This window comes from Alexandromys fortis, unplaced genomic scaffold (assembly GCF_014885135.2).
Source record: "Alexandromys fortis isolate MF-2015 unplaced genomic scaffold, M_Fortis_MF-2015_v1.1 scaffold_38, whole genome shotgun sequence".
Classification (NCBI taxonomy): Eukaryota; Metazoa; Chordata; class Mammalia; order Rodentia; family Cricetidae; genus Alexandromys; species Alexandromys fortis.
The window spans coordinates 12,084,877-12,106,869 of NW_026067916.1; the positions used below are offsets into that span (position 1 = coordinate 12,084,877).

Consider the following 21,993-nt stretch of genomic DNA (forward strand, 5'->3'; position numbering starts at 1 on the left):
CCTAGATCTCTCTGGATGGAGCTACAGGAATGGTGAACTAGGGCTAAATCTTGGGATGGTCCAGACCCCAAGAAACAGACGATGCTTCGTGGGAAAAACATAAAACAAAACAAAACAAAAAAAACAAACAAACAAACAAAAAAAAAAAACAAACAAAACCTATGTAGCTCAGATTCCCGAAACCCCATCCTGGAGCAGCGTTCAGAGTCGGCTTCAAACATCGTACAACGTGAAGCTGTGGCGTGGCTTCCACACAAGAACCCGTATCGTCTAAAACTAACAAGGGGAGAGAGACGAGCCAGCGGCTGAGGGAGGCGCCCCGACCACTCACCCACCTGGATCTGCAACGCGGCCAGGTCGGCGTCAAGGGCCCTCTTGGTGGGCAGCAGCTTCTGTGTCACGCAGATCTGTCTTTGCTTTTCGGCGATCTTCAGCTTCAGGAATCGGATTTTCTCATCCAGGATGTGGATTTCGACATCGCCGTGGAGTTTCATCTTCTCTTGGATGTTTATCTTCTCATAAAAGATGCACACTTCTTCCTCACGCTCGATCAGCTGAACGCCACTGCCGTCAAGTTCAGAGCGAGGGTCTGAGTGGTGCCGAGGCCTCTGTCCCACCTCCTGTGGTTCCCTCTGGCTTTGGGCTCACAACGTACAGCAACACAACAGCATCTCAGAGGACAGTGCCGTGCCCCAGTGGGTAGCTAGTTAAGCTCTGCACACTGGATCTTCCTGGGGGTAGGACTGGCATCTCCATCCTAAGGCCAGTTTACAGCAGGGTGGCCACAGATTGACGAGCCCTGGTTTCCCTGGGATAGGGGAGTTCGCTCCCAATATGAGCACAAAGCAAAACCCAAGGCTGATTTTTCTGCGCATATTTTTTTGGGCCAAACTTGCCAAGCAGGGTTTAGCTAGAAGCCCTAGGCAATGGCCCTGGGAATGGAATTCTGAGGGGAGTGGCCAGGCCCATAAGGTTCTGTGAAAAGTGAGTGTTCTTTTGCCAGATCCTCAGTACCCCGCCCTTTGTAACCTTACCTCTCCCTGGGAGGAAGCCACGGCATAGACACACTGGGAGACCCCCCCCCCCGGCAGATTTGGTTTAACCAGGGCCTGACTTTGACTTGTGCCAGGAGCCAAATAGGATTTTTTTCTTAACCCAGAAGAACATTCGTTAGCCTTTTGAAAACGTTCTGTTTGTCGAGGACCCTAAAGATATTCCCACGGCGTCCGTATCCATTACCACAACTGCCACCTTAATCTTTCTAAGCTTGCCCTTCGCTCCGACCCTACTGCCGTGCAGCTGTGTGTGTGGCTGTGCCTGGCTGACCTTAGTTCTCCACCCGCCCCATCGGTTTGTCCCTCAGAATGGCTTCTTATCAAATCCCCTCCATGACAAAAGCCAATGGTAAGGCTTTACCGTCCGGTACCTTCGGGCGCTAGCACTCCAATGCTTTATAAGAAACCCCACATGAATTTCATGAAATCTGAATTGTTTCTGAACATCTCACCTGTCAGTTTCTCATAGCACCAGCAGCCGTGGTGGGTGGGGCTATTAAAGAGTCACCCTGCCAAGGGCATGCTTGCAGGCTGGAGGAAATGCGCCCTCTCCTAAGCCTCTGTTACTTATGGGAGGATGGGCCGATGAAGACAAACGCTGCCCAAATGGATAGACATTACAGAGTGGACTCGCATCGGCTGATCCAGAAGGACTCACTGTTACCCTAGAGCAGTGGTTCTCAACCTGTGCGTCATGACCTCTTAGGGGGTTGTATAGCAGATATTCTGAATATCATATATTTGCATTGTGATTCATGACAGTAGCAAAATTACAGTTATGAAGTAGTAACAAAGTAATTCTATGGTTGGGGTGTCAGTGGGGCCTGAGGAACTGTGTTAAAGGGTCTCAGCATCAGGAAGGTTGAGAACCCGCTGTCCAATTGTCTCAGAGACTTTGATCTTCCAATGTCCAAGGCCTCCTTTTTACTTCCCTTCTGCAGACAGTCTTTTTTGTTTTTATGCACACAGCTCACTCCCATGGGTAAAGAACATGGCTACATCTCGGTAGGTGCCCGGCCCAAGCCCATTCGTGGCCCTTACAGAGGTGCCCTGGGCACCCGGCCCAAGCCCGCTGGTGGCCCCTACAGAGGTGCCCCGGACACCCGGCCCAAGCCCGTTCGTGGCCCCTACAGAAGTGCCCCGGACACCCGGCCCAAGCCCATTAGTGGCCCCTACCATTCGTTTCGACGCTGGACGGCCTTCTCATACTTTTTGCGCAGCTGCACCATCTCCTCCTCAATGACGGTGATCATGCTGGCCAGGCGGTCCATACTGGTCAGCTGCGCCTCCTTCTTCTCCTTCATCTCCTGAAGCTTGGTGGTGATTTTGCACACGTCGTTCTGCATGCTCTCCCTGATGGTCACGTTGTTGGAGTGCTTCAGCACGGCGTTCTGCAACTTCCTTTTAAAACAGCGGCACAGTGGGGGGCAGGGGAGAATCATTTTCCTCGGAAGTACTGACGGTGTCTGCAAAGCAAGTCTACAAAGTGTGTCTTCCGAGATGACATCCCTGCACGGTGCTTTCGGGACTTCCTGCTGCCATGTGTCAACCCCTGTGCTGCACTGTTGTGAAGGGCCCTCTGCCATCTCTGTCAAATCTACATCCGTCTTCTGAGGAGAGAGGGGCTTCTATGCCCACGCCTCATTGGACCTGAGGACTCAGCCTAGGAGCATGGGTCAGGCTGCGTGCCGTCACAGCCTGGATGTGGTACTTTCATTTCCATCCAGGGAAGAATCTGACTAGGAAATTTCTCTTTCTCATGTCTTTCAGGTCAGGGTATTCAGTATTACCTTTATCAAAGTCAACTGGGCAATAGTGGCCAAGATAAAAATCCAGTTATGCCATCTCCATCTCTGGCCATCAGGAGCTAACTAGGCAAAAGAGCCCAGTAGGTCTAAGCATAGGGCAAATATTCTTTCTGGGATTATTACATAGATGAACTCATTTAGTAACGAACGATCCTACACAGTAATGACAAGGATCATGTATAAGGAAAGAGTCCAGAGAAGTGGGGTGACTTCCTGAGAGTGTCTGACGGAGCTGTGGGTTTAGCCTCCACATCCTGCTCTCAGCAAATCTGCTGTGGGCTCCCGAATGCTCGTCACGTGCTTCAAACCCACAACCAGGGACGCTACCTAGAAGGCCATTGTCTTCTGGATTCACCTGCAGATGGTCAGATTTATACTTTTTTTTTCTTAATTGGGCAAATGTGAACACCAACAGATCATCACAGTAAGCATAGTTTTATGTGAGTTTTCCATTCGTTAATATGTGTGTGTGTGTGTGTGTGTGTGTGACTCTAGAAACCAGGAAGTGTGTCCACCTGAGAAACACGGTGTGGGAATAGTCTTGCTCCCTGCCGTGACCACCAGGATCTTACAGACGGCCAAATCCACAGAGGACAAGGCTTTGGGAGGACTCTGGCTGTCTTGACTCTTACCTTTCTTGAGAGACAGCACTGTTCCTTAGAATTTCCAGCTCATTTAATGACATTTTGTGCCTTTCTCTGATCTCGTTTACTTTCTGATGAGCTTTGTGTAGGAGGTTGACAAACTTATTCCTTTCATTTCTGATTGTGTCATAAAGCGCGGCAAACTCTTTAAGTCTGGAAAAACATGAAGAGGTTTCTGAGAATCGAAAGATAAATATCGCCTTTCTCCCAACCAAATAGCTAACTCATGACCAAACTCTTTTACCTCCGATGAATTTCATGTTTTCTCTTCTTGTGTAGTCTGATCTCAAGGTCCTTTGCTTTGATTTCCTTAATAACATTGAAAAGTTTTTGCTGAAAGGTATAGAATTATGTGTGAGATAAAGAAAAACGACTAGAAAGCTAAGTGTGGCGGCTCACGTCTGCAGTTCCGGCACCGGGGACACCGAGGCAGCAGGACTGCCATGAATTCAGGATCAGCCGGTGATATATAGTAAGAAAACCAACAACAAAACCCACAACGTAAGAGTGCTCTGGCTGAACCCCACTCCTAACCTGCTGGGCTGGACAGAGCTGCCCGGCCAGTTGAGGGGATTCCTACTAATTAGGGCAGAAGGTACTCAAGCTTCAGGAAGAACTAGAGAGCCTGCCTGCACAGACAGGGTGGGGACGCTGGGGGACGATTGGGAGAAGATGACCGTAGACCGCCCAGCCAGGACAGCGTGGCCTGCGTTTCCAGAGGCCGACAAGGAGGAGGATTTACAAGAAGTTTCACTCAGGTCGTGACCTGAGCCCTGTACGGTGTAAAGAGCAGCTCCATCCTGCTGTGTTTGCTGGGAGTCTCTTCTGTTATAACGGGGCCGTGCTGACACCAGCTGTAAGCTGTATATACATATATTAAAAACAAAGCAGTTACACCTTTAACATCCTAAGAAAACTATACCAAGTACTGAATGTGCTAGTGATGGTCTTTGGAGAGGACATGCCTGGTGTCCTTTCTCGGGGGTAGGAAGCATCCGGAAACAGAGTGTCTGCTGGTAGCATTGGGAGCGGTAGGGGGTCAGTCACCTTCAGGGGCAGCAGAGAAGACTGTATGGATACACTGCGATTTTATTTTGTATACTTTTCTGTGGAAACGGGTGTCGACAAGCTAGCTTTCAGATACACGAAACGGATAAAGCAGGTATAATCTACGCTGTCTCTAATGGAGCAACATCTACGCTGTCTTGTGGATGGCACCAATGTCAACATGAATCCCATCCCGGTCACCTTATGTGGATATAAAAGACATGTGGCTATTATATAAATTAATAAGATTGAATACCTTCAGTCTTATTAACTACAACTAATGTTTCAAAGAGTGATGTGGGAGTGTCATATATCAATCTGTTGATATCATTGGTTAATTAAATAAAGAAACTGCTTGCCCTGATAGGTTAAAACATAGGTGGGAGGAGTAAACAGGAGGAAGATGGGAGGAGTAAACAGAATGGAATGCTGGGAGGAAGAGGAAGTGAGCTCAGACTCGACAGCTCTGCTCTCTGGAGCAGAGACGCCAGGCTCCGCTCTTCCAGGCAGCTCCGACCCAGGATGGACGTAGGCTAGAATCTTCCCGGTAAGCGCACCTTGGGGTGCTACAAACAATTATTAGAAATGGGCTAGTCCAGGTGCGAGAATTAGCCTAGAAGAGGCTAAATAGAAACAGGCCAAGCAGTCTTTAAATGAATATAGTTTGTGTGTTGTTATTTCGGGCATAAGCTAGCAGGTGGCTGGGGTGCTGGGGACGCAGCCCCGCCGCTCTTATTACTACAAAAGAGTAATTCCCAATATTGAAACATTAAAGGGAAAAGCAATGTTTTCCCTTAGGATTTTCATATCTCAAAGAGAACCGTCTTGAGTTCTATTATGAATAAGTTCAATTAGTAATGAAATTTACCTTATGTAGATTATTGTGTTTATAACATAAGGATAGATAAAATAAGGATCAGATATTAGGACTGATTAGAATTTGTCTACTTTGTCGAAAAGATCAGTTCTTTTCTGGGAATCATGAAGTAGACCTCTATAGTACATCTGAAATTGCTGAAAAGAGAGATTTCTAAGTAGGAAAGCTCACAGAAGTGGACTCTTCCACCCACAGCAGGTGCTTCTGAAAACACTGTTCTGGCTAACCCCACCCGGCCCCCGACTTTGGTGGCAATGACCTTCTCAAGCCTTGGCTGCCCCTCTTAGTCGTTCTTCACGGGACAGCGTCATGTCTGTCTGATTCCCGAGAGGCTACGCTCTCTCTTCTGTCCCCTACCAGCCCAGAGATGCCATGGGCTCTGCTGGGCTTTGACAATAGAATCAACCAGCTCAAGGTGGGTCGAGTGACCCTCGCCATCTGCCCTCGCCTGCTCTCCGCTGCCTTTGACATCCCTTCTCCTTTCCCGCTGCCAGTCAGGTGGAATTTCTCTAATTCAACAGGGAAAGAGGTGTCTGAGGAGCTGGATAATTGCGGGGGGGGGGGGCGGTCCTATGAGGCTACAACTTTCCCCTCCAGTCTCTGCTACAGAATCTATTCCATATTAGTGCCCACCAATGTTCTATAAGTGTAGGTTCTTTCTGGGGAATGAAAAATATCCCCCCCCCACTTCCGCACATAGAATGAGAACAAAGACGACACTTGGGAACAGCCAATGCCCAGGTCACATGACAAAGGCAGACACTCTACTGTAGTAATAGTTTATAACATACTCTTTAAAATTATCAAAATTATTACTATTAATTTTTGAAACACAGTGTCACAGGCCATTGAGGCTAAACTCGAACTTACTGTGCACCTGTGTCTTCTATCTCTTGATTGCATGTAACATGTGCACGCTTCTATTGTTTGTTTGGCAAGAGGTCAAAGTGCACAGGCAGGCACTGTAGCCTTGAGCTGTCTCCCCAGTGTTTGCTTACTTTTAACCAAGGACCCCTAGACACAGCCCTTCTGTGGACTAACTGACTCCAATGTTAAACGTTAGTTCCTGCTGCAGGAGGGCTTCGTTCTCTGAAATTGCTTGTGGTACTTTGTGGGAGTCAGGAAATCAAGGGGCAAGGCAACTAAGAGCATCCTTCTCTGGAGGATGCTCGCCTGATGATGTCCCATGCCCTGTTCTTTAGTCTGTGACTCCGACCTGCAGATTCTCTCTGTGGCCTGTGCACCTGGTAGCCCTGGCTCCTAGAGACGCCCACTTCATTCTTGTTGAAATCGCCATCTCTTCAGACCCTCAGTTCATGGTCATGGTTTTTTTTTTTTTTATTATTAATGTCTAGACTGCTAACTATTGAGGTGTTTTATGTTTTGTTTTGCTTGTTTGCTTGTTTTTCAGTGTATGATTCAGTGTCCTTTAGAAAAAATTATTGTTACTGAATTTGAAGGAAAATAAAATCATCACTTTCTAATTAGTGATCCGTTAAAACGAGGCTCCTTTGACCCTTTGTGGTAATTAATAGTGGCTATAAGAAAGCAGTTACCTGGGCCTTCAGGAAATCCTTGGACTTTTGTTCCCGCTCATCAACTTTGAGCTGAGTCATTCGCCCCAGGTTGAACACCAGGTCTCGCATGTTCTCTTGTTCCTTCAAGAGCTTGTTTTCCTCTGCGATCTGCTGCTCCACCAGCCTCGCTTCCGCTTCGGATAGGCTTCTCTTTGGGAAAGCACGGGAGTGTAAGTCATCTGAAGGGGCACCGTAAAGCCGGCATAAAGCACCGTCTTCCTTCCGCGCTTGTCAACAGAGAGGGCAAAGCCACCCCAACTCTCTGCTCTGGGTTTCTCCTCTGCTGCACGGAGGATGCGAACTTGTGGGTCAGCGAAACCAAGCTTGACCTTAGTGTGGTTTCAAGGGACTAGAAGGGCTTTACATTTACGTCTTAAAATACTTAAATATTCAACGGTGGTTTGAATGACAAAGTTTGAGATTTGAAAATAGACATTGATGAAACCGACTTTTAATGCAATCAATAGCCCTTTTATTCAAGCAATCTTAATAGCCTGTAAAGGTTTGCCATGTCAAACACGTCTTCTCCCCCCTCTTCGGGGGGAAAACAGTGGGGAATGAACTTTAAGATAAGGATGGTGTGTGTGTGTGTGTGTGCGTGTTATGTGCACGCATGCGTGCACATGCTCTGTAGAGAAGACCACTCGGCTAAATGAGAATTCTGTGTGTGTGCTCAGTAGAGACAGACCACTTGGCTAGACACAGATGTTGTGTGTGTACTCAGCAGTGATTGACTTGGCTGACATGTGTGAGGCACTACACTAAAGCCTCAGTAACCCTCCCCATTAGGAAGAAGTAGGCCCTTTGAAAGCAAGATGGCGCTCCAGCAGCATACACTACTTTACAAATGAATGCGTGTTATTTGTGCATGCTCTTATACACACGGATGGGTTTCACGGTGGCATCTATGCACACTATCACCCCCTCCCATCCCCTCCCATCCCTCCCATCACTCTTTGACGTGCTCTTTGTGGAGCATGTAGAAACAGAGCTCTATACTCAGATCTGAGACAGCCCTGTGAATGAGTGGGCTGCTAACCTGCTGAGCCAGGTTCCTCTTAGCCAATTCAACTTCCTTTTGGAGGTCTCTCCTTCTCTCAGGCAACAGAAGGTCATCCTTAGGGATAGCTTCAATCTGGAATTCAGAATTTAAAATAGGCGCTGTAAGGAAAATACTGTCCGATACCATACGCTCAACCCCAGTACACACTTTTGAAACTGGCAGGCGAAGCGTGATTCCTGATCACACAGGCACTTCCTACTCTGGTTACATTTTGTAAAACCAATGTGAGGTAAAATATGAAGATCTACCAAATTTACACAGTCTGTTAGCTACACATGTTTTATCCTTTATAAGTAAATTTTAATAGCTGACATTTAGTGAGCAGCATCTAAACTTGTGGTGGTGTGGGGCCTAGACCCACGAATTTACTGACTCCTCACAAATGCCATGAGGCATCCAGCTGTTTGGGAGAAAGTGACAGACAGACTTGCCTCAGGGGTACAGGTGCAAACCCAGGTAGGCACTGCTCTGTCTGAGCGCCGCACACTCTGACCCCCACACACTCTGACCCCCATATACTCTGACCCCCATATACTCTGACCACTGCACCCCGCACACTCTGACCGCTTACACTTCTGTCATTAGATTTCTACTGTGTAAATTTATACTTTGGTTATTTGGATAAAGGTTTGTCTATTTTGTTGATTTTTTTTCGAAGAACCAACTCCTTGTCTTATTGATTTTTTGTATTGTTTTCTTTGTTTGTGTTCTGTTAACTCACTATTGTGGGATTTTTCCAGCTTCTTTATGTAGGTGTTTAGTGCTATGAACTTTTCTCTTAATATTGCTTTCATTTTGTCTCATAAATTTGGGTGTGTTGTGTGGTCAGCTTCATTGAATTTTAGGAAGTCTTAAATTTTTCCCTTTATTTCTTCCTGAGTTTTGACAAAGAAGCAAAAGATGTAAAATGGAAAAAAGAAAGCATATTTAACAAATGGTGCTGGCATAATTGGATATCAATATGTAGAAGAATGAAAATAGACCCATATCTATTGCCACACACAAAACTCAAGTCCAGATGGATCAAACACCTCAACATAAAAGCAAACACACTGAACCTTATAGCAGAGAAAGTGGGAAGTACACATGAATACATCGACACAGGAGACCACTTCCTAAATATAACCCCAGTGGCACAGACACTGAGAGAATCAATTAATAAGTGGGACCTCCTGAAACTGAAAAGCTCTGTAAAGCAAAGGACACGGTCACCAAGACAAAACGACAGCCTACAGAATGGGAAAGATCTTCACTAACCCCACATCAGAAAGAGGATTGATCTCCAAAATATACAAAGAACCCAAGAAATTGGACACCAAAAGATCACATAATTTAATAAAAAAAATGGAGTACAGACCTAAACAGGTAACTCTCAACAGATGAATCTAAAATGGCCTAAAGACACTTAAGGAAATGCTCAACATCCTTAGCCATCAAAGAAACGCAAATCAAAACAACTCTGACATCCCATCTTGCACCTGTAAGAATGGCCAAGATCAAAAACACTGATGACAACTTATGCTGGAGAGGTTGTGGGGTAAAGGGAACACTCCTGCATTGCTGGTGGGAATGCAAGCTGGTACAGCCCCTTTGGATATCAGTGTGGCAATTCAGAAAATTAGGAAACAACCTTCCTCAAAACCCAGCAATACCACTTTTGGGTATATATCCAAAGGATGCTCAATCGTGCCACAAGGATATGTGCTCAATTATGTTCATAGCAGCTTTGTTTGTCATAGCCTGAACCTGGAAACAACCTAAATGCTCCTTGACCAAAGAATGTATAAGGAAAATGTGGTACATGTACACAATGGAGTACTACACAATGGAAAAAAAAACAATGACATCTTGAAATTTGAAGGCAAATGGATGGATATGGAAAACATCATATTGAGTGAGTAAATCCAACCCAGAAAGACAAATATATGTACTCACTCGTAAGTGGTTTTTAGACATAAAGCAAAGAAAGCCAGCCTACAATTCACAATCCCAGAGAACCTAGACAACAAAGAGAATCCTGAGAGAGACATACATGGATCTAATCTCCATGGGAAGTAGGAAAAGACAAGATCTCCTGAGTGAATTGGGAGCATGGGGACCATGGGAGAGGGAAGAAGGGGAGGGGAGAAGAAAGAGGGGATCAGAAAAAAATGTAGAGCTCAGTAAAGGCAAATTAAAAAAAAAAGAACCAGGAAAATGGGGAATTCAAGAGAAAAAAATAGATACAGAATGGATATAATCATATTGCATGGTATTTATGTGTAAAATTCTCAATAAAAAAAGGAAAGGAAGGAAAAAACCTGCACATATAACTCCTTCAAAGAACCTGAAAGAAAAACTAGCTTGGCCTTACTGTCTACTGCATCCTCTGTATACTATATGCTGTATACTGCACCTTCTGTATACTGTATACTGCACCCTCTGTATACTGTATACTGCACCCTCTGTATACTGTATACTGCACCCTCTGTATACTGTATGCTGCACCCTTTGTACACTGTATGCTGTATACTGTGGCCTATGTATGCTGTATACTGTACCCTCTGTATACTGTATGCTGTATACTGCACCCTCTGTATGCTGTATACTGCACTGTCTGTATACTGTATTCTGTCTACTGCACCCTCTGTATACTGTATACTGCACCCTCTGTATACTGTATGCTGTATACTATATACTGAAAGGCCTAGAGTCTAGGCCCTTCCCAAACTGGCTGTTCTGTAACTTTTCTACCCAATCAAAACAAAACATTGGCCAGTCTTGGGTTAGAAAAAGAGGTGGGAAACATTACGGGACCGCCAGCAGTCTAACAGGATAGTGCATCCTCAAATTGCCATCCACTGCTACCTTTTCCTTCTCTTTCTACAGAGAGCAAAATCCTAGTGCTCTTTGAAAGAGAGAGCTAGGCTTAAAATTTTAGATTTTAAGGTTTCTCACACCTACCTCGAGTAGAAGCCTTTGATTCAGGGCTTGAGTCTGAGCCAACGCGTCCAAGGACACTTTCAGGAGCAGCTCCATCTTCTTCAGGTTTCGGAAGTCTCGCTCTTTCTCCCTTTGCTTGCGAGAAAGTTCATCATGATAGCTCTGCTTGTCAATGAGGCAGTTTCGAAGATTAAGGTCCAAGATGCCTCTGTCCAGGTCAAGGGCAAAGGGGAAAGTGATGTCCCCCGCTATCTTATCAAAGACAGCACACTCAAGGGGATACAGAGACCTTTTCATATGTAACAACCACAAATCCTAAACAATGCCTACAGTAGCCAGTTTGGGGTATCGCTATCATTTAGAAATATGATCCTATAAACTCCCCAAATGTAATGACAGGCTAAGGAGACACAGGTCTCAAGTTTCCTTAGATTTTCCCTAAATGTACGAAGTAAGGCTGAGAGAAAAGTTCAGTGATAGAGCAATTGCATCCCAGGACTGAAGCCCCGGGTTCAAACCCTGAACTTAGGAAAGTCAGGGGCTAGGGAGATTCTGCAGTTGGTAAAGTGCCTGCCTCACAAACCTAGGGGTTGAGGCCCCATATCCATGTAACCAGCTGTGAGTGGGAGAGCCCATTTGTGATCCCAGTGTGGAGAGGTGAAGACAGTCAGTTCCCCGGAGCTCACTAGCCAGCCAGTGTAGCCCAGTCAGGCAGTCTAAGGTCCCAACCCGATGAGAGACTGTCTCAAATACAAGAGGGACGACAGAGGTTGTGCCCTCTGGTCCCTACACTCTAGTGAACACACGTGTGTGCACACTTAAAAGTAAAGTGCTCCAGTAGGGAATCCCACCGGGAAATCTCCCTCAGCCAGGAAAGGCTGGGATTAAGTCAGGAACAGCACTCACTGGCAGGAAAATCTCTGGATTCCATAGCCCAGACCAGCGATGTAGTTCCCCACGTGTACAGCAAACATTTTATTCTTAAATCTGGAACCGTGGAATTGAGGGAAATTGTGATTGAAAATGTTTTGATCAAACTTTCCGTTTTGCTATGAACGATGTTTAAGTTCTTCACAATGAACAATAAATGTTCCTGCAGCAATCTCTGACGTCTCCAGGAAGAAGACGGGGCCCCACAACAACAAATCCACCTGATTCTTATGATACCATTCAGCTGATAGCACCCAACCCAAGATCAGCTTGGGGTTACAAACTGCTCGAGATAGGTCTTTGATGGATAGTCATAGCTACTTTCCTCTCGTGACTTAGCTAAGATACGACTTAGTCTCCTCAAGGCTAGGGCAGCTGTTGAAATAATCTGCTATTTGCTAAATAACCTTAGAGTGGACATTTAGTGTGTGTTTCTTGCTTGATGTTGTTCAGTTGGTTGTAGTCCTATTCTTCTGTAAGTTTTTGACTTTTTTTTCCTGGATAATACTTGATATTTGTTCTTATTGCATATAGTTTTGTTTTAGGTTTAGAGCTTTCTTGTTTAGACAAGGGGGAGGTGTTGTGGGAATTCATTCAGCCAATAGCCTCTTGGATCCCAGTCCACAGGGCATGGTCTGAGGGACTAGAAGCACAGAAAGAAAGAATGCTCAGTCCCTTTTTTCCTCCCATTGCTTGGTTGGAGGTCAGAGTTCGGTGTGCAGCTCCCAGCACCCACAGAGCAGAGGACCGCAGGGTTCTCTTGTTGTAAGTGTTCACCCATAAGCACTTGTTATCTTTTATTACAGGATCTCGTGGACTTCCTTAATTATACTACACATAGAATGAAGGAAAATTGTGATTAAAGCATAGAAAAATGTGCTTCAAAATATTTTGATGGTGCCTTAATGGGAAAAATTGATTTAAAATTCTACAACTTGCTATTGAATCGCATGCAATCAGTTGACAATGTTTTGAACCTTCAAGATTGCATTGATTAAAATGCAGATGACAGGACATGGTTAAAACGAAGATGACAGAAACAGAAGTAACCTTTCAGCTAGCGAGGAAGCTTCGTTCTCTTTGGTTAACTCCAGCATCTTAAGTAGTTGGTTATACTCTCGTTCCTTCACTTCCAGTAGGGCTCGCTTGCCCTCCACTTCCTTCATGACGTCATCCTTCTCTTCCACCAGAGCACTGACTTTGTTCTCAAGCTTCTTTAAAGACCCATTTAGCTCTTTGACTTCGTATTCCAAGACAATATTTTTCTTTTCCATTTCTCTGTAGGAACACAGACAAAAGTAAGAGGGTTTAGTTTTGAGGTCATGCTATCTCTACCCATTATTGTCAGGCAAAACTACGCTTGTCATCACTCACTGATCTCAGGAACATGTGAAGGTCAAAGGGAGAGGGACTTGGGAGGTGTGGTGCTAACTTTCTTCATCAGCTTGAATCACTTGGGAAGAGAGTCCCGATGAGGAACTGTCTACACTGAACCAACCTGTGGCAATGGTTCTCAACCTTCTTAATTCTGCAACCCTTTACTACAGTTCCTCATGGTGTGGTGAACCCCAACCATAAAATTATTTCATTGACACTTCATAACTGTGATTTTGCTGTTATTAATCATCATGTAAATACCTAATATATAGGATTTCTGACCCACAGGCATGTCTGTGGGAGGTTGTCTTTGTTAAGTAAATTGGCACGGGAAGACTCAGTCCACTGTGGGCGGCACCCGTTCCTTAGGCAGGAGGTCCCATACTGTGTAAGAGGGAAGAAATGGAGCGGAGCTCAGACAAGTCAGTATACGTGCTTTCATGTTTTCTCTGCTCTTGACTCTGGATGTGCTGTGATCCGCTGCTGGAAATTCCTGCCACATGCTGACCACAACCTGGAGTTGCAGGCTGAAATGAACTGCTTTCTTCCCTGAATTGTTCTCTGTCAGTCTTTCATCGCATAAACAAAATGAAACCAGGACGGGGATAACTTCCCAGAATGCCCCGAGGGGCGGGCATTTGCTCATTCTATTTTCTCCTCATGCCCCAATCTCTGTCACCTGCAGTGTGTCTCCTCTCATCCTGACCAGCATCCTGGACCAGGTCTGACGTTCCTAACTCCGCTTCTGGTGACCCTGGGTTTTAGAATCATACTGCTTCATTTTCCAGTACTCTTTTAGGATTGATTACTAGAGTAATCCTGTTATTTCTCTAGAATACTTTTATATGCACTAACCTGTCCCACCAGCCAGCTCCCAAATAATGGCACGAGACTTACCCTAATTACCAAAGCTTGGCTTTTATCTTAGGCTTGTCTCAACTAGCGCGTGTAACTAAAATTAACCCGTTTATATTCATCTATGTTGAATGTCGTGGCATGTTTGTACACTGTGTGAAGATATTTTATTGACTCGATAAAGAGCTGAACTGCCAATGGCTAGGCAGGAGACATAGGCGGGACTTCCGGCTGAGAGAGGAAGGAGGCCCCAGGCACTCGGCAGGCACAGTGTTCCATGAAGGGAGGGGCACAGGCAGAGTGAAAGAAAGGTGAAGAGCCCCAAGGCAAACCTTACAGTAATATCAATGGGTTAATTTGAGTCACAAGAACCAGTGAGACAAACCTAAGCTAAGGCCGAGCTTCCATAATTAATAATAAGTCTGTGTCATTATATGGAGCAGGCAGCTGACAACAGAGCTTGCCACACCAACCTTTCCTTTTCTTTTTGATCACCGAAATCCTAGAACTTCTCAATGGTCTTCACATCTGAGTGCCTGAGGGTGAGCAGGTGCCTGGTGAGGAGCTGCTGTCTTTTGGGTGCTGACTGCCTGAGCACCCTTCGGGACAATGACAGCCTGAGTTCAAAGTTAACCTCCAGCCCTGAAGAAGCCGCTGAAGGCCCCCATAGAAATACGATTCATAAGCTGGAGCAGAAATAGTGATCATCGTTGGCTGTATTACTTCCTTTTAAAATTCCCGATACACAGAGCCTAGGTGGCACCGGGGTCAGACAGTTCCAAGATTGTAATTCCCCAAAATTATAACATGCAAACACGTCATTTGGAAGAGGGTTGCTTAGAAGGGATTCAGAACAAAAGTATTAAGCCGTACATTTTTTTGCGGGTCATTTTTTCTATCTCTTTTGAAATTTGTACAGGAATGGTTTGATGGTGGACCACGTCATCCTAGGAGAGAAACACAATCGTGTTAAGTCATGTAGTCAACTAAGTGAGCAAATTAAATGAGAAGGAAATTAAAACTCTTTAAAATGGCAGAACTCTTACCATTTACCCTGTGTATTTTGTTTCTCCCAATATTCACCTTATAATGACCTTATGAGGTCATCGCACTTGTCACTATCTCAAAAAGAGGACGACGGAGTGAGGTAAGAGTCCCCTTTCCTGTTGTGCCCTGCTAAGAGTCCCCTTCCCCTGCGGTGAGAGAGGTGGGGAGAAGGATGGAGGAGGCTGTCACCATTGCTCAAGCAATGAGATAGTGTCCTATGCTTCTTGAGAGAACAGCCTCTGTGGTTCAGTTCAAGACCCAGGGTTCTCTCTGAGGCCAGGCTGAGGCCAGAGCTGTACAGCAGAACCTGGACCCCGCCTGCCTTCCCCCCAGTCTCTCCTGCTTCCTTCACAGCCCTGTGGGCTTCTCCTGCACTAACTGCCCTGGACGCTGCGTCTGGGGAGCCCAGCCTGAGATTGACAGGAAACGTGATGAACAAGACCCTTTGTATCCAGGGTACTGACCAGAGCTCCACGGGGCTCTGGGCAAAGGACTCTCCTCAGATGCTGCTTCCTGGATAAGATGGGTGAGCAGTGAGTTCCTGCTGTGAGGTCTTAGGGAAGGCCGGAGAAAACTGCAAGTATTTCTAAGCCAATGATGGGGGGGCTGTCCCTTAACTAACTCTAGATTCTTGAGAATTAATATATATATATTTCAAAATGAAATTAATTTCAATCCATTTTTCCCTAAAACATTAATATGGGCTCCTCGTCACTTTACAGGAAGAACGGAGTCAGGCACACAAGGGAGAGGCAATGCAAACAATTTCCTGCAAGGAATCACGTGTGTTTGTGACACCCACTTCAAACATTGGAGGCCAGCTCTGCAGGGGTCGGCCTTCACATTGGGACAGTATTATCAAGTTTTTGCATGTCTTTTCCTCCAAACACCGTCATTTGCTTTGTAAATTCCCAGAATTGAGGTTGCCTTTGACAGAGTCCTTCATGATACAGAGCCTTGCAGTTAGCGGGATAGCTCTTTTGGTCACATGCAAGTAACTAACCTCAGCCCCTGTGTTTTTCGGTCTGTGGAGGCCCAAAAATGTGAGCCTATTTCCACCCTGACCAAAGGTCAGAGGGTTGGAACTTACTTCTGTTCCTTCAAGGTTATGGTGTTTCTACCTCAAAGGTCCCACCTAGATTGAGATTAGAGAGTTCTGCTCTCTCTGGTTATTGCCAACAGGTGTGGTTACTATCCAGACCTTGTTTTTCAGAAACAGAGAAGTAGATATGTTTTAACCCCAAACAAAATTCTAATGATCCAACTAAGTTCCTACTCCCTTAAGGAGATAACACTGGATTCCACCTAGGGAGTAGTTTGCTTACAGAATGCTTTGGTCTAGGGTTGTGAGCCTGACTTGTTTTGTCCTAGCAACAAAGTTTAACTAAGAATGTAGCCTGCGACCTTCAATTGGCATGTTCATTTCCTCGTGTCCCACTGCCGTTTTTGTTTGTTTGTTTTTGTTTTTTATCTTACTTCTACCTTTCGGTCAGGGTATTTTAAGCAAATGGAAACTCAACCTGAGGGATATTTCAGTATTCACTGGAACTCCTTCCTGGTACTATCCTTTGCTTTCTCTTTCATTATTTCCACTCATGTCTTCGTACCCTTTGCTAACTTTTCTAATCCCATGCCCCTACCCTGGTAAGTGGTATTTTTGTTGATGCTGGTCTCTGACACGTGCCCACATGATGTTTGCATACCCACGGATTGCCCACAGCGTACCTTCAGGCCAACCTGACACTCCAGCACCTCCTCCAGCTCCTTCTGCTCCTTCGTTAGCTGCTTCTGCTTGGACACCAGGTCTTCCCGGAGGATTTTGATTTCTAGTCTCTTCTGCATTACTTCCTTGCGCAGTTCTTCAGTGCTTTCCTTTAGTATTCTCATCTTCTTCTCCATTTCCTTGAACAGAGAATGGCCGGTGAGATAGTCCAGGGGATGCTTGTCTACTTCGAAGGTGAAAATTATTCCACTCACCATATTGTTTGTACAGGCTTGGAGGTGTGTAAGTGAATCCCCGACCAAGCATGGGGCCATTTTTTAACCGAGTGGTTCATGTTTTACACGTGTTCTTTCCTGTGTTGATTTTTATTTCATACTAAAAAGCACTATGAAAATGTACATTCTGTTTTCCTGTAGTGTTGGGGTTTGACGAAATCCAATGCAAATTATCTTGTAGTTAACATGAGTCATACTCGGCGACCAGACACGAGGAGGCTCACGTTTCCACACGGCCGCACGCACATTTATTACTATTACGTCTGTACAATTCCTTCCTTGGTGTCCCCCATCAGGCTCAGGAGAGGCTTGCTTCCTGTGCCTTATTACTGTACGCAGAAAGACTATCGGCTGAGGATGGCCAACCGCACGGACGTATTAGCCTGTGCTGAGTTTTCTTTGAGAGTCCCTTCTACTGCTGGAAGAAAGCAAAACAAGTGATCTAAAATTCACACTTTCTCCTCTCTTTCCCTCTTTCTCTCTTTCATGTGTGTGTGAGAGACTGTGTGTGTGAATGAGTGTATGTGTGTGTAAATGTGTGTGAGTGTGTGTGAATAAGTGCATTGTGTAAATGTGTGTATATGACTGTGTGTGAATGAGTGTGTGTAAATGTGTGTGTATGACTGTGTGAATGAGTGTATGTGTGTATAAATGTGTGTGTATGACTGTGTGTGAATGAGTGTATGTGTATGACTGTGTGTGTGAATGAGTGTGTGTATGACTGTGTGTGTGAATGAGTGTGTATGTCTGTGTGTGAATGAGTGTATGTGTGTATAAATGTGTGTGTATGACTGTGTGTGAATGAGTGTGTGTGTGTGCGTGAGAGAGCGTGTGTGTGTGTGTGTGTGTGTGTGTTATAAAGGTTAGATGTTGCCTTGTTGCTGTGATTAAACCCCGACAAGAGGAACTTAGGGAAGGGGTTGCTTTGGTCTGGTTGGTTGGTAGGAAAGCCCTGGCAGTGTGAGCGAGCATGCAGTGGCTGATCACCCTGTCAGGGAACATGGGACAGGGAATGCGGTGTTCAGCTGCCATTCTCCTCTTTATTCAGCGCAGGACCCCCACGTTAAGGTGGCTCTTTCCACCTCTGTGAGACAGTTCCTCACAGTCATGCCCGGAGACTAACCTAACCTAGATAATGTCCCCAGAAGAATGCTGAGACCTGTCTGCTAGGGATTCTAGCTCTGGTCAAGTTTACACAATGTTAACCACCGCAGGCATACTTATACAGAATTAACAGAATCTTACTAAATGCTCCACAGGCTTGTGTGCTGGCTGTTAAACCAGTGACAACAAACACCATCCTGGAAGTGGAAGCCATGTTGTCTGTTGTAGGTCTTAAAGCTTCACCACAATTTCTTCCTATTCCCCAGGGCGTCCCTGGCCCTCTGCAATGTGCCTTTGTCACTCTTTCCACTAGAGGCCAAGTGAATCCTCTCTGGGCATGGCCCCCTCCACTGTCTTGACTAACAGAACCGTACCAAAAATTACTTAAATAGCGGTTTTAAAAGCTCTTGTATACTGTGACATGCACGTCTTCAGAGTGGAAACCCTCCCACTGTCACGTGACCAGCAAGTGACATGGGACCTTAGATCACCTAACTGCCCCGCAGCTCCCGCTCCCCCAACTAAGCCAGCTCAGATCAAGAGGACGCAGAACTATAGTGGAAATGCTTGTCCTCTTAAGTCACTAGCTTTTGAGATGGTTTGCTATGCAGGGATAGGTAAGCAATCGTGGGGTTTGAATGAGAATGGCCCCATAGGCTCGTGTGTTTGAATGCCTGGTCCCTACTTGGTGGAACTGTTTGGGAAGGATTAGGAGGTGTGGCCTTATTGTAGGAGGTGTGTCGCTGGGGTGGGCTTTGGGCTTTCAAAAGCTCTCACCATTCTGTTAACCCTCTCTCCCTCTCTCTCCCCCTCCCTCCCCCTCACACACACTCAGCCTTGTGTTTTTCAATCCATGTGAGCTCTCAGCTACTGCTCCAGCACACGCCCGCCCGCCCGCCTGCCACCATGCTCCCCACCATGATGGCCAGACTGCTTCACCCTGTGTAACTGTGAGCTCTGAATTAAATGCCTTCTTCCACCCACTGCCTGGTCACTGTGTGACCGTGCTGTATTTTCCTTATGACCAAACTCGGAGATGCTCAGAGAGCTCAAGCCTCACACATACGGGAGAGCTGCTTTAAGTGACAACCACAGAAACTCCCTCCCTGCTGTAGACAAAGCAGATGCTGTCTGACTGCACGGCCTGAAGCAGCCGTCAACACAGAAGGCTTGCCACCTGCCTCGTGAGCGTGTAGATCTTCCTTTCTGCTTCTGCGGGGATTGTGGGTTTTTGGAGCTTCAAATGTTTCAGGGTGTGTTGTTATTTTAAAAGGGATGTTTGGATCCAGCTGCATTTAATAAATGCTGATACTTACACCTGGCTTAGGTATCTTCTCAAATTCCTTTAGTATGAGACTCTTTTCTTCGGTTAGGCTGCCAAAAGAAAATATCATATTTGACAAAAAGCACAAAAGTGTAAGGGCCTTCTGCACCAGCACCTTCCTAGTCTCTCTCTCAGCCCCGTCCCCAGGCTCAGCTACTCATGTCCCAGTGTCCTGGTGTCCCCTCTTGACGGTGGCTCTGGTTCCCACTGGCCCGCGTGGGTGCTTCCTCCTGTTCAGCATTGCGGCAGCCTTGTGTGCCCACACCTAATACAGCAGCTCTCTGGGCACGTTAATTATAACTATGCTAGGGCACGGACCTCCCTGAGGACTGAGACTCCTTCCAGGGAAGCTCAGGTCTTTTTCTCTCTATACTGAATTACAGCCGGGTCTTCCCGAAGGATCTTCCTTGTCTGCCTCCATCCTGGCCCCGGTAGTCGACCCTCTACTTTCAGTGCGAAGATTTTTAGCAACATAAAGACTCTCCCAGTGCTTGGCTGCTCACCGGCACCCCATCAGCCTGGACCAACCGGAAACTCTGTGTCATAGCCTCTCCAGTCTCACTGAGCCACTCTCCACTCTGGCCCACTTGGCCTCCTCACTGTTCCAGACTCAGGGTCTCTGGGTCATCCTACTAAAATGGCGCCAACATTTCCCGCCAGTCTATTTTACTTTTTCATATAGCGCTGTTCTCTGCCTGGCGTGCATTCGTCCATGTTAACAGAGACTGCTCTGTTCACACTGCACTACCATTGCGCGCACATAGTTGGCGCTCTACTAGTAGCGGGAATACATTGGATGACTCAAGTTGGTTTAATTCTATTTCCATGACTTGAAATACATAGTTTATATACTAACTGAGGATAAAGCGATAAAGATATATAGCTACCGTTAGAATAACCCGTGCCTCACTTTATTTACACCTGAATTGGAAATTTTCCACAGGAATCATGAATGGAAGAGTCTGCAGATGTTCACAGGTGGGAAAGGAGGTCATTCCAAGAACTCCCAAATTTTACATGACATTTTCATTCCTCAGAGATGGTATTAATGAAGAATGCCACAGAAAGAGTCATACAACACTGGAACAGAAGGAACTTAGCAGAGATCATAGGAACATGGACACTCAAGGAAGGAAAGAAGGAAGGAAGGAAGGAGGGAAGGAAGGAGGGAGGGAGGGAGGGAGGGAGGGGAGGAAAGGAGGAGAAAGGCTGTGATTAAAGGCATCTACCACCACCACCCTACTGAACCTAAAGTTTGTTTATTTATTTATTTATTTATTTATTTATTTATTTTTTACACTTTTCTTTAAAGTTTATTCCAAACAACAGTCTTCAAGCTCACTGTGGTGGCTGACCACATCCACGACCAAAGCCTCCTCTAAACTGGAACTCGGTGGCTGAGCCGGCCCGGCCTGGGCTTTCTTGTCAGCACCAGGGGCACAGCCCTCCTTCTGTAGGTGTCTCTGTCCGCCTCCCCTCTCGTGAATCTTTGGGCCGAGGCCTGCCAGTTTCGGGACGGCTGCGATGCAGGGTGGCAGACACGATCTCCGGAGGTAGGTGGAGATAATCGCGGAGATACTGGATGCCCTCATTCCTAAGGCACCAATAGAAGTGTCTCCAGGCAAACTGCTCCTTCACATAGCCTCGAGACTTCAGAGACTGCATGGCCTTCATGACATGAAGGTTGGGCACGTTCTTGTCTGCCAGCTCGGGGTGTTTGGGCATATGGACATCCTTCTTGGCAACCACCACTCCTTCCTTAAAAAGGAGCTCATAGATGGCAATCCGGTTCTTCTTGGGCATCAACATCGCGGCGGCTGCAGGGTCCGGGAAGGAGGCTGGAAAGCTTAAAGTTTATTTAAAACTTATAAATTGCATCCTTTCAGGACTGTCACTCAGAAAGCTGAGGGACCTTACAGACAGCCATTGTAGACAGCTACACAGACTTTCTCCCTTGAGAATCCAGCGTTCAGTAGGCCTGCCTGTCTACACTGCGGTCTCATAGTCACAGCCACTATAGGCACTGTGACAAACACACTGGAATCTGTCGTCTCCTCTCCTCTTCCTGGATGCACAGGAAGACTGCATTTTATAGCTTCCCTTGCAATGGACTGGGACAATGGGAAGTGGGCGGAAGGAAGTCCCACTTGTCACCACAGACAGCAAGACTTATTTGCTGTTTCTGCATGGCCTCACGGGAGCCTAACTTTTTTATTCCCCTTTCTGGTCCACATTCGCAGTGATAAACAATGACCTCCAGCTCAGTCTCTCCAGCCTGGAACTTACTTGAAATGCCAATTTTTCACTTTTCAATTCCTTGTTAGCCAAAGCCAGACTTTTCCAATTAAAGTTCATTTATTCCCCC

At 46.1% G+C, this 21,993-nt stretch overlaps 1 protein-coding gene and 1 pseudogene across 4 annotated transcripts in view; both read right to left on the reverse strand.

Moving 5' to 3' along the window:
• Positions 1–21,993, reverse strand: part of Ccdc146 (coiled-coil domain containing 146) — a 110,292-nt gene that overhangs the window by 8,952 nt on the left and 79,347 nt on the right. For 3 of the 4 annotated variants that reach the window (XM_050139794.1, XM_050139793.1, XM_050139798.1), the window contains 11 exons: positions 19,621–19,678; positions 16,928–17,104; positions 15,029–15,102; positions 12,974–13,201; positions 11,015–11,201; positions 8,048–8,143; positions 6,988–7,158; positions 3,752–3,840; positions 3,496–3,660; positions 2,232–2,534; positions 336–564 (listed from right to left, as the gene is read on the reverse strand). In XM_050139794.1, coding sequence (XP_049995751.1) covers positions 336–564; positions 2,232–2,534; positions 3,496–3,660; positions 3,752–3,840; positions 6,988–7,158; positions 8,048–8,143; positions 11,015–11,201; positions 12,974–13,201; positions 15,029–15,102; positions 16,928–17,104; positions 19,621–19,678 — 1,777 coding nt within the window. The remainder of the gene's footprint in view (positions 1–335; positions 565–2,231; positions 2,535–3,495; positions 3,661–3,751; positions 3,841–6,987; positions 7,159–8,047; positions 8,144–11,014; positions 11,202–12,973; positions 13,202–15,028; positions 15,103–16,927; positions 17,105–19,620; positions 19,679–21,993) is intronic. The other variant, XM_050139797.1, reaches the window with a different exon arrangement.
• On the reverse strand, positions 20,934–21,828 carry LOC126500138 (40S ribosomal protein S10-like; annotated as a pseudogene).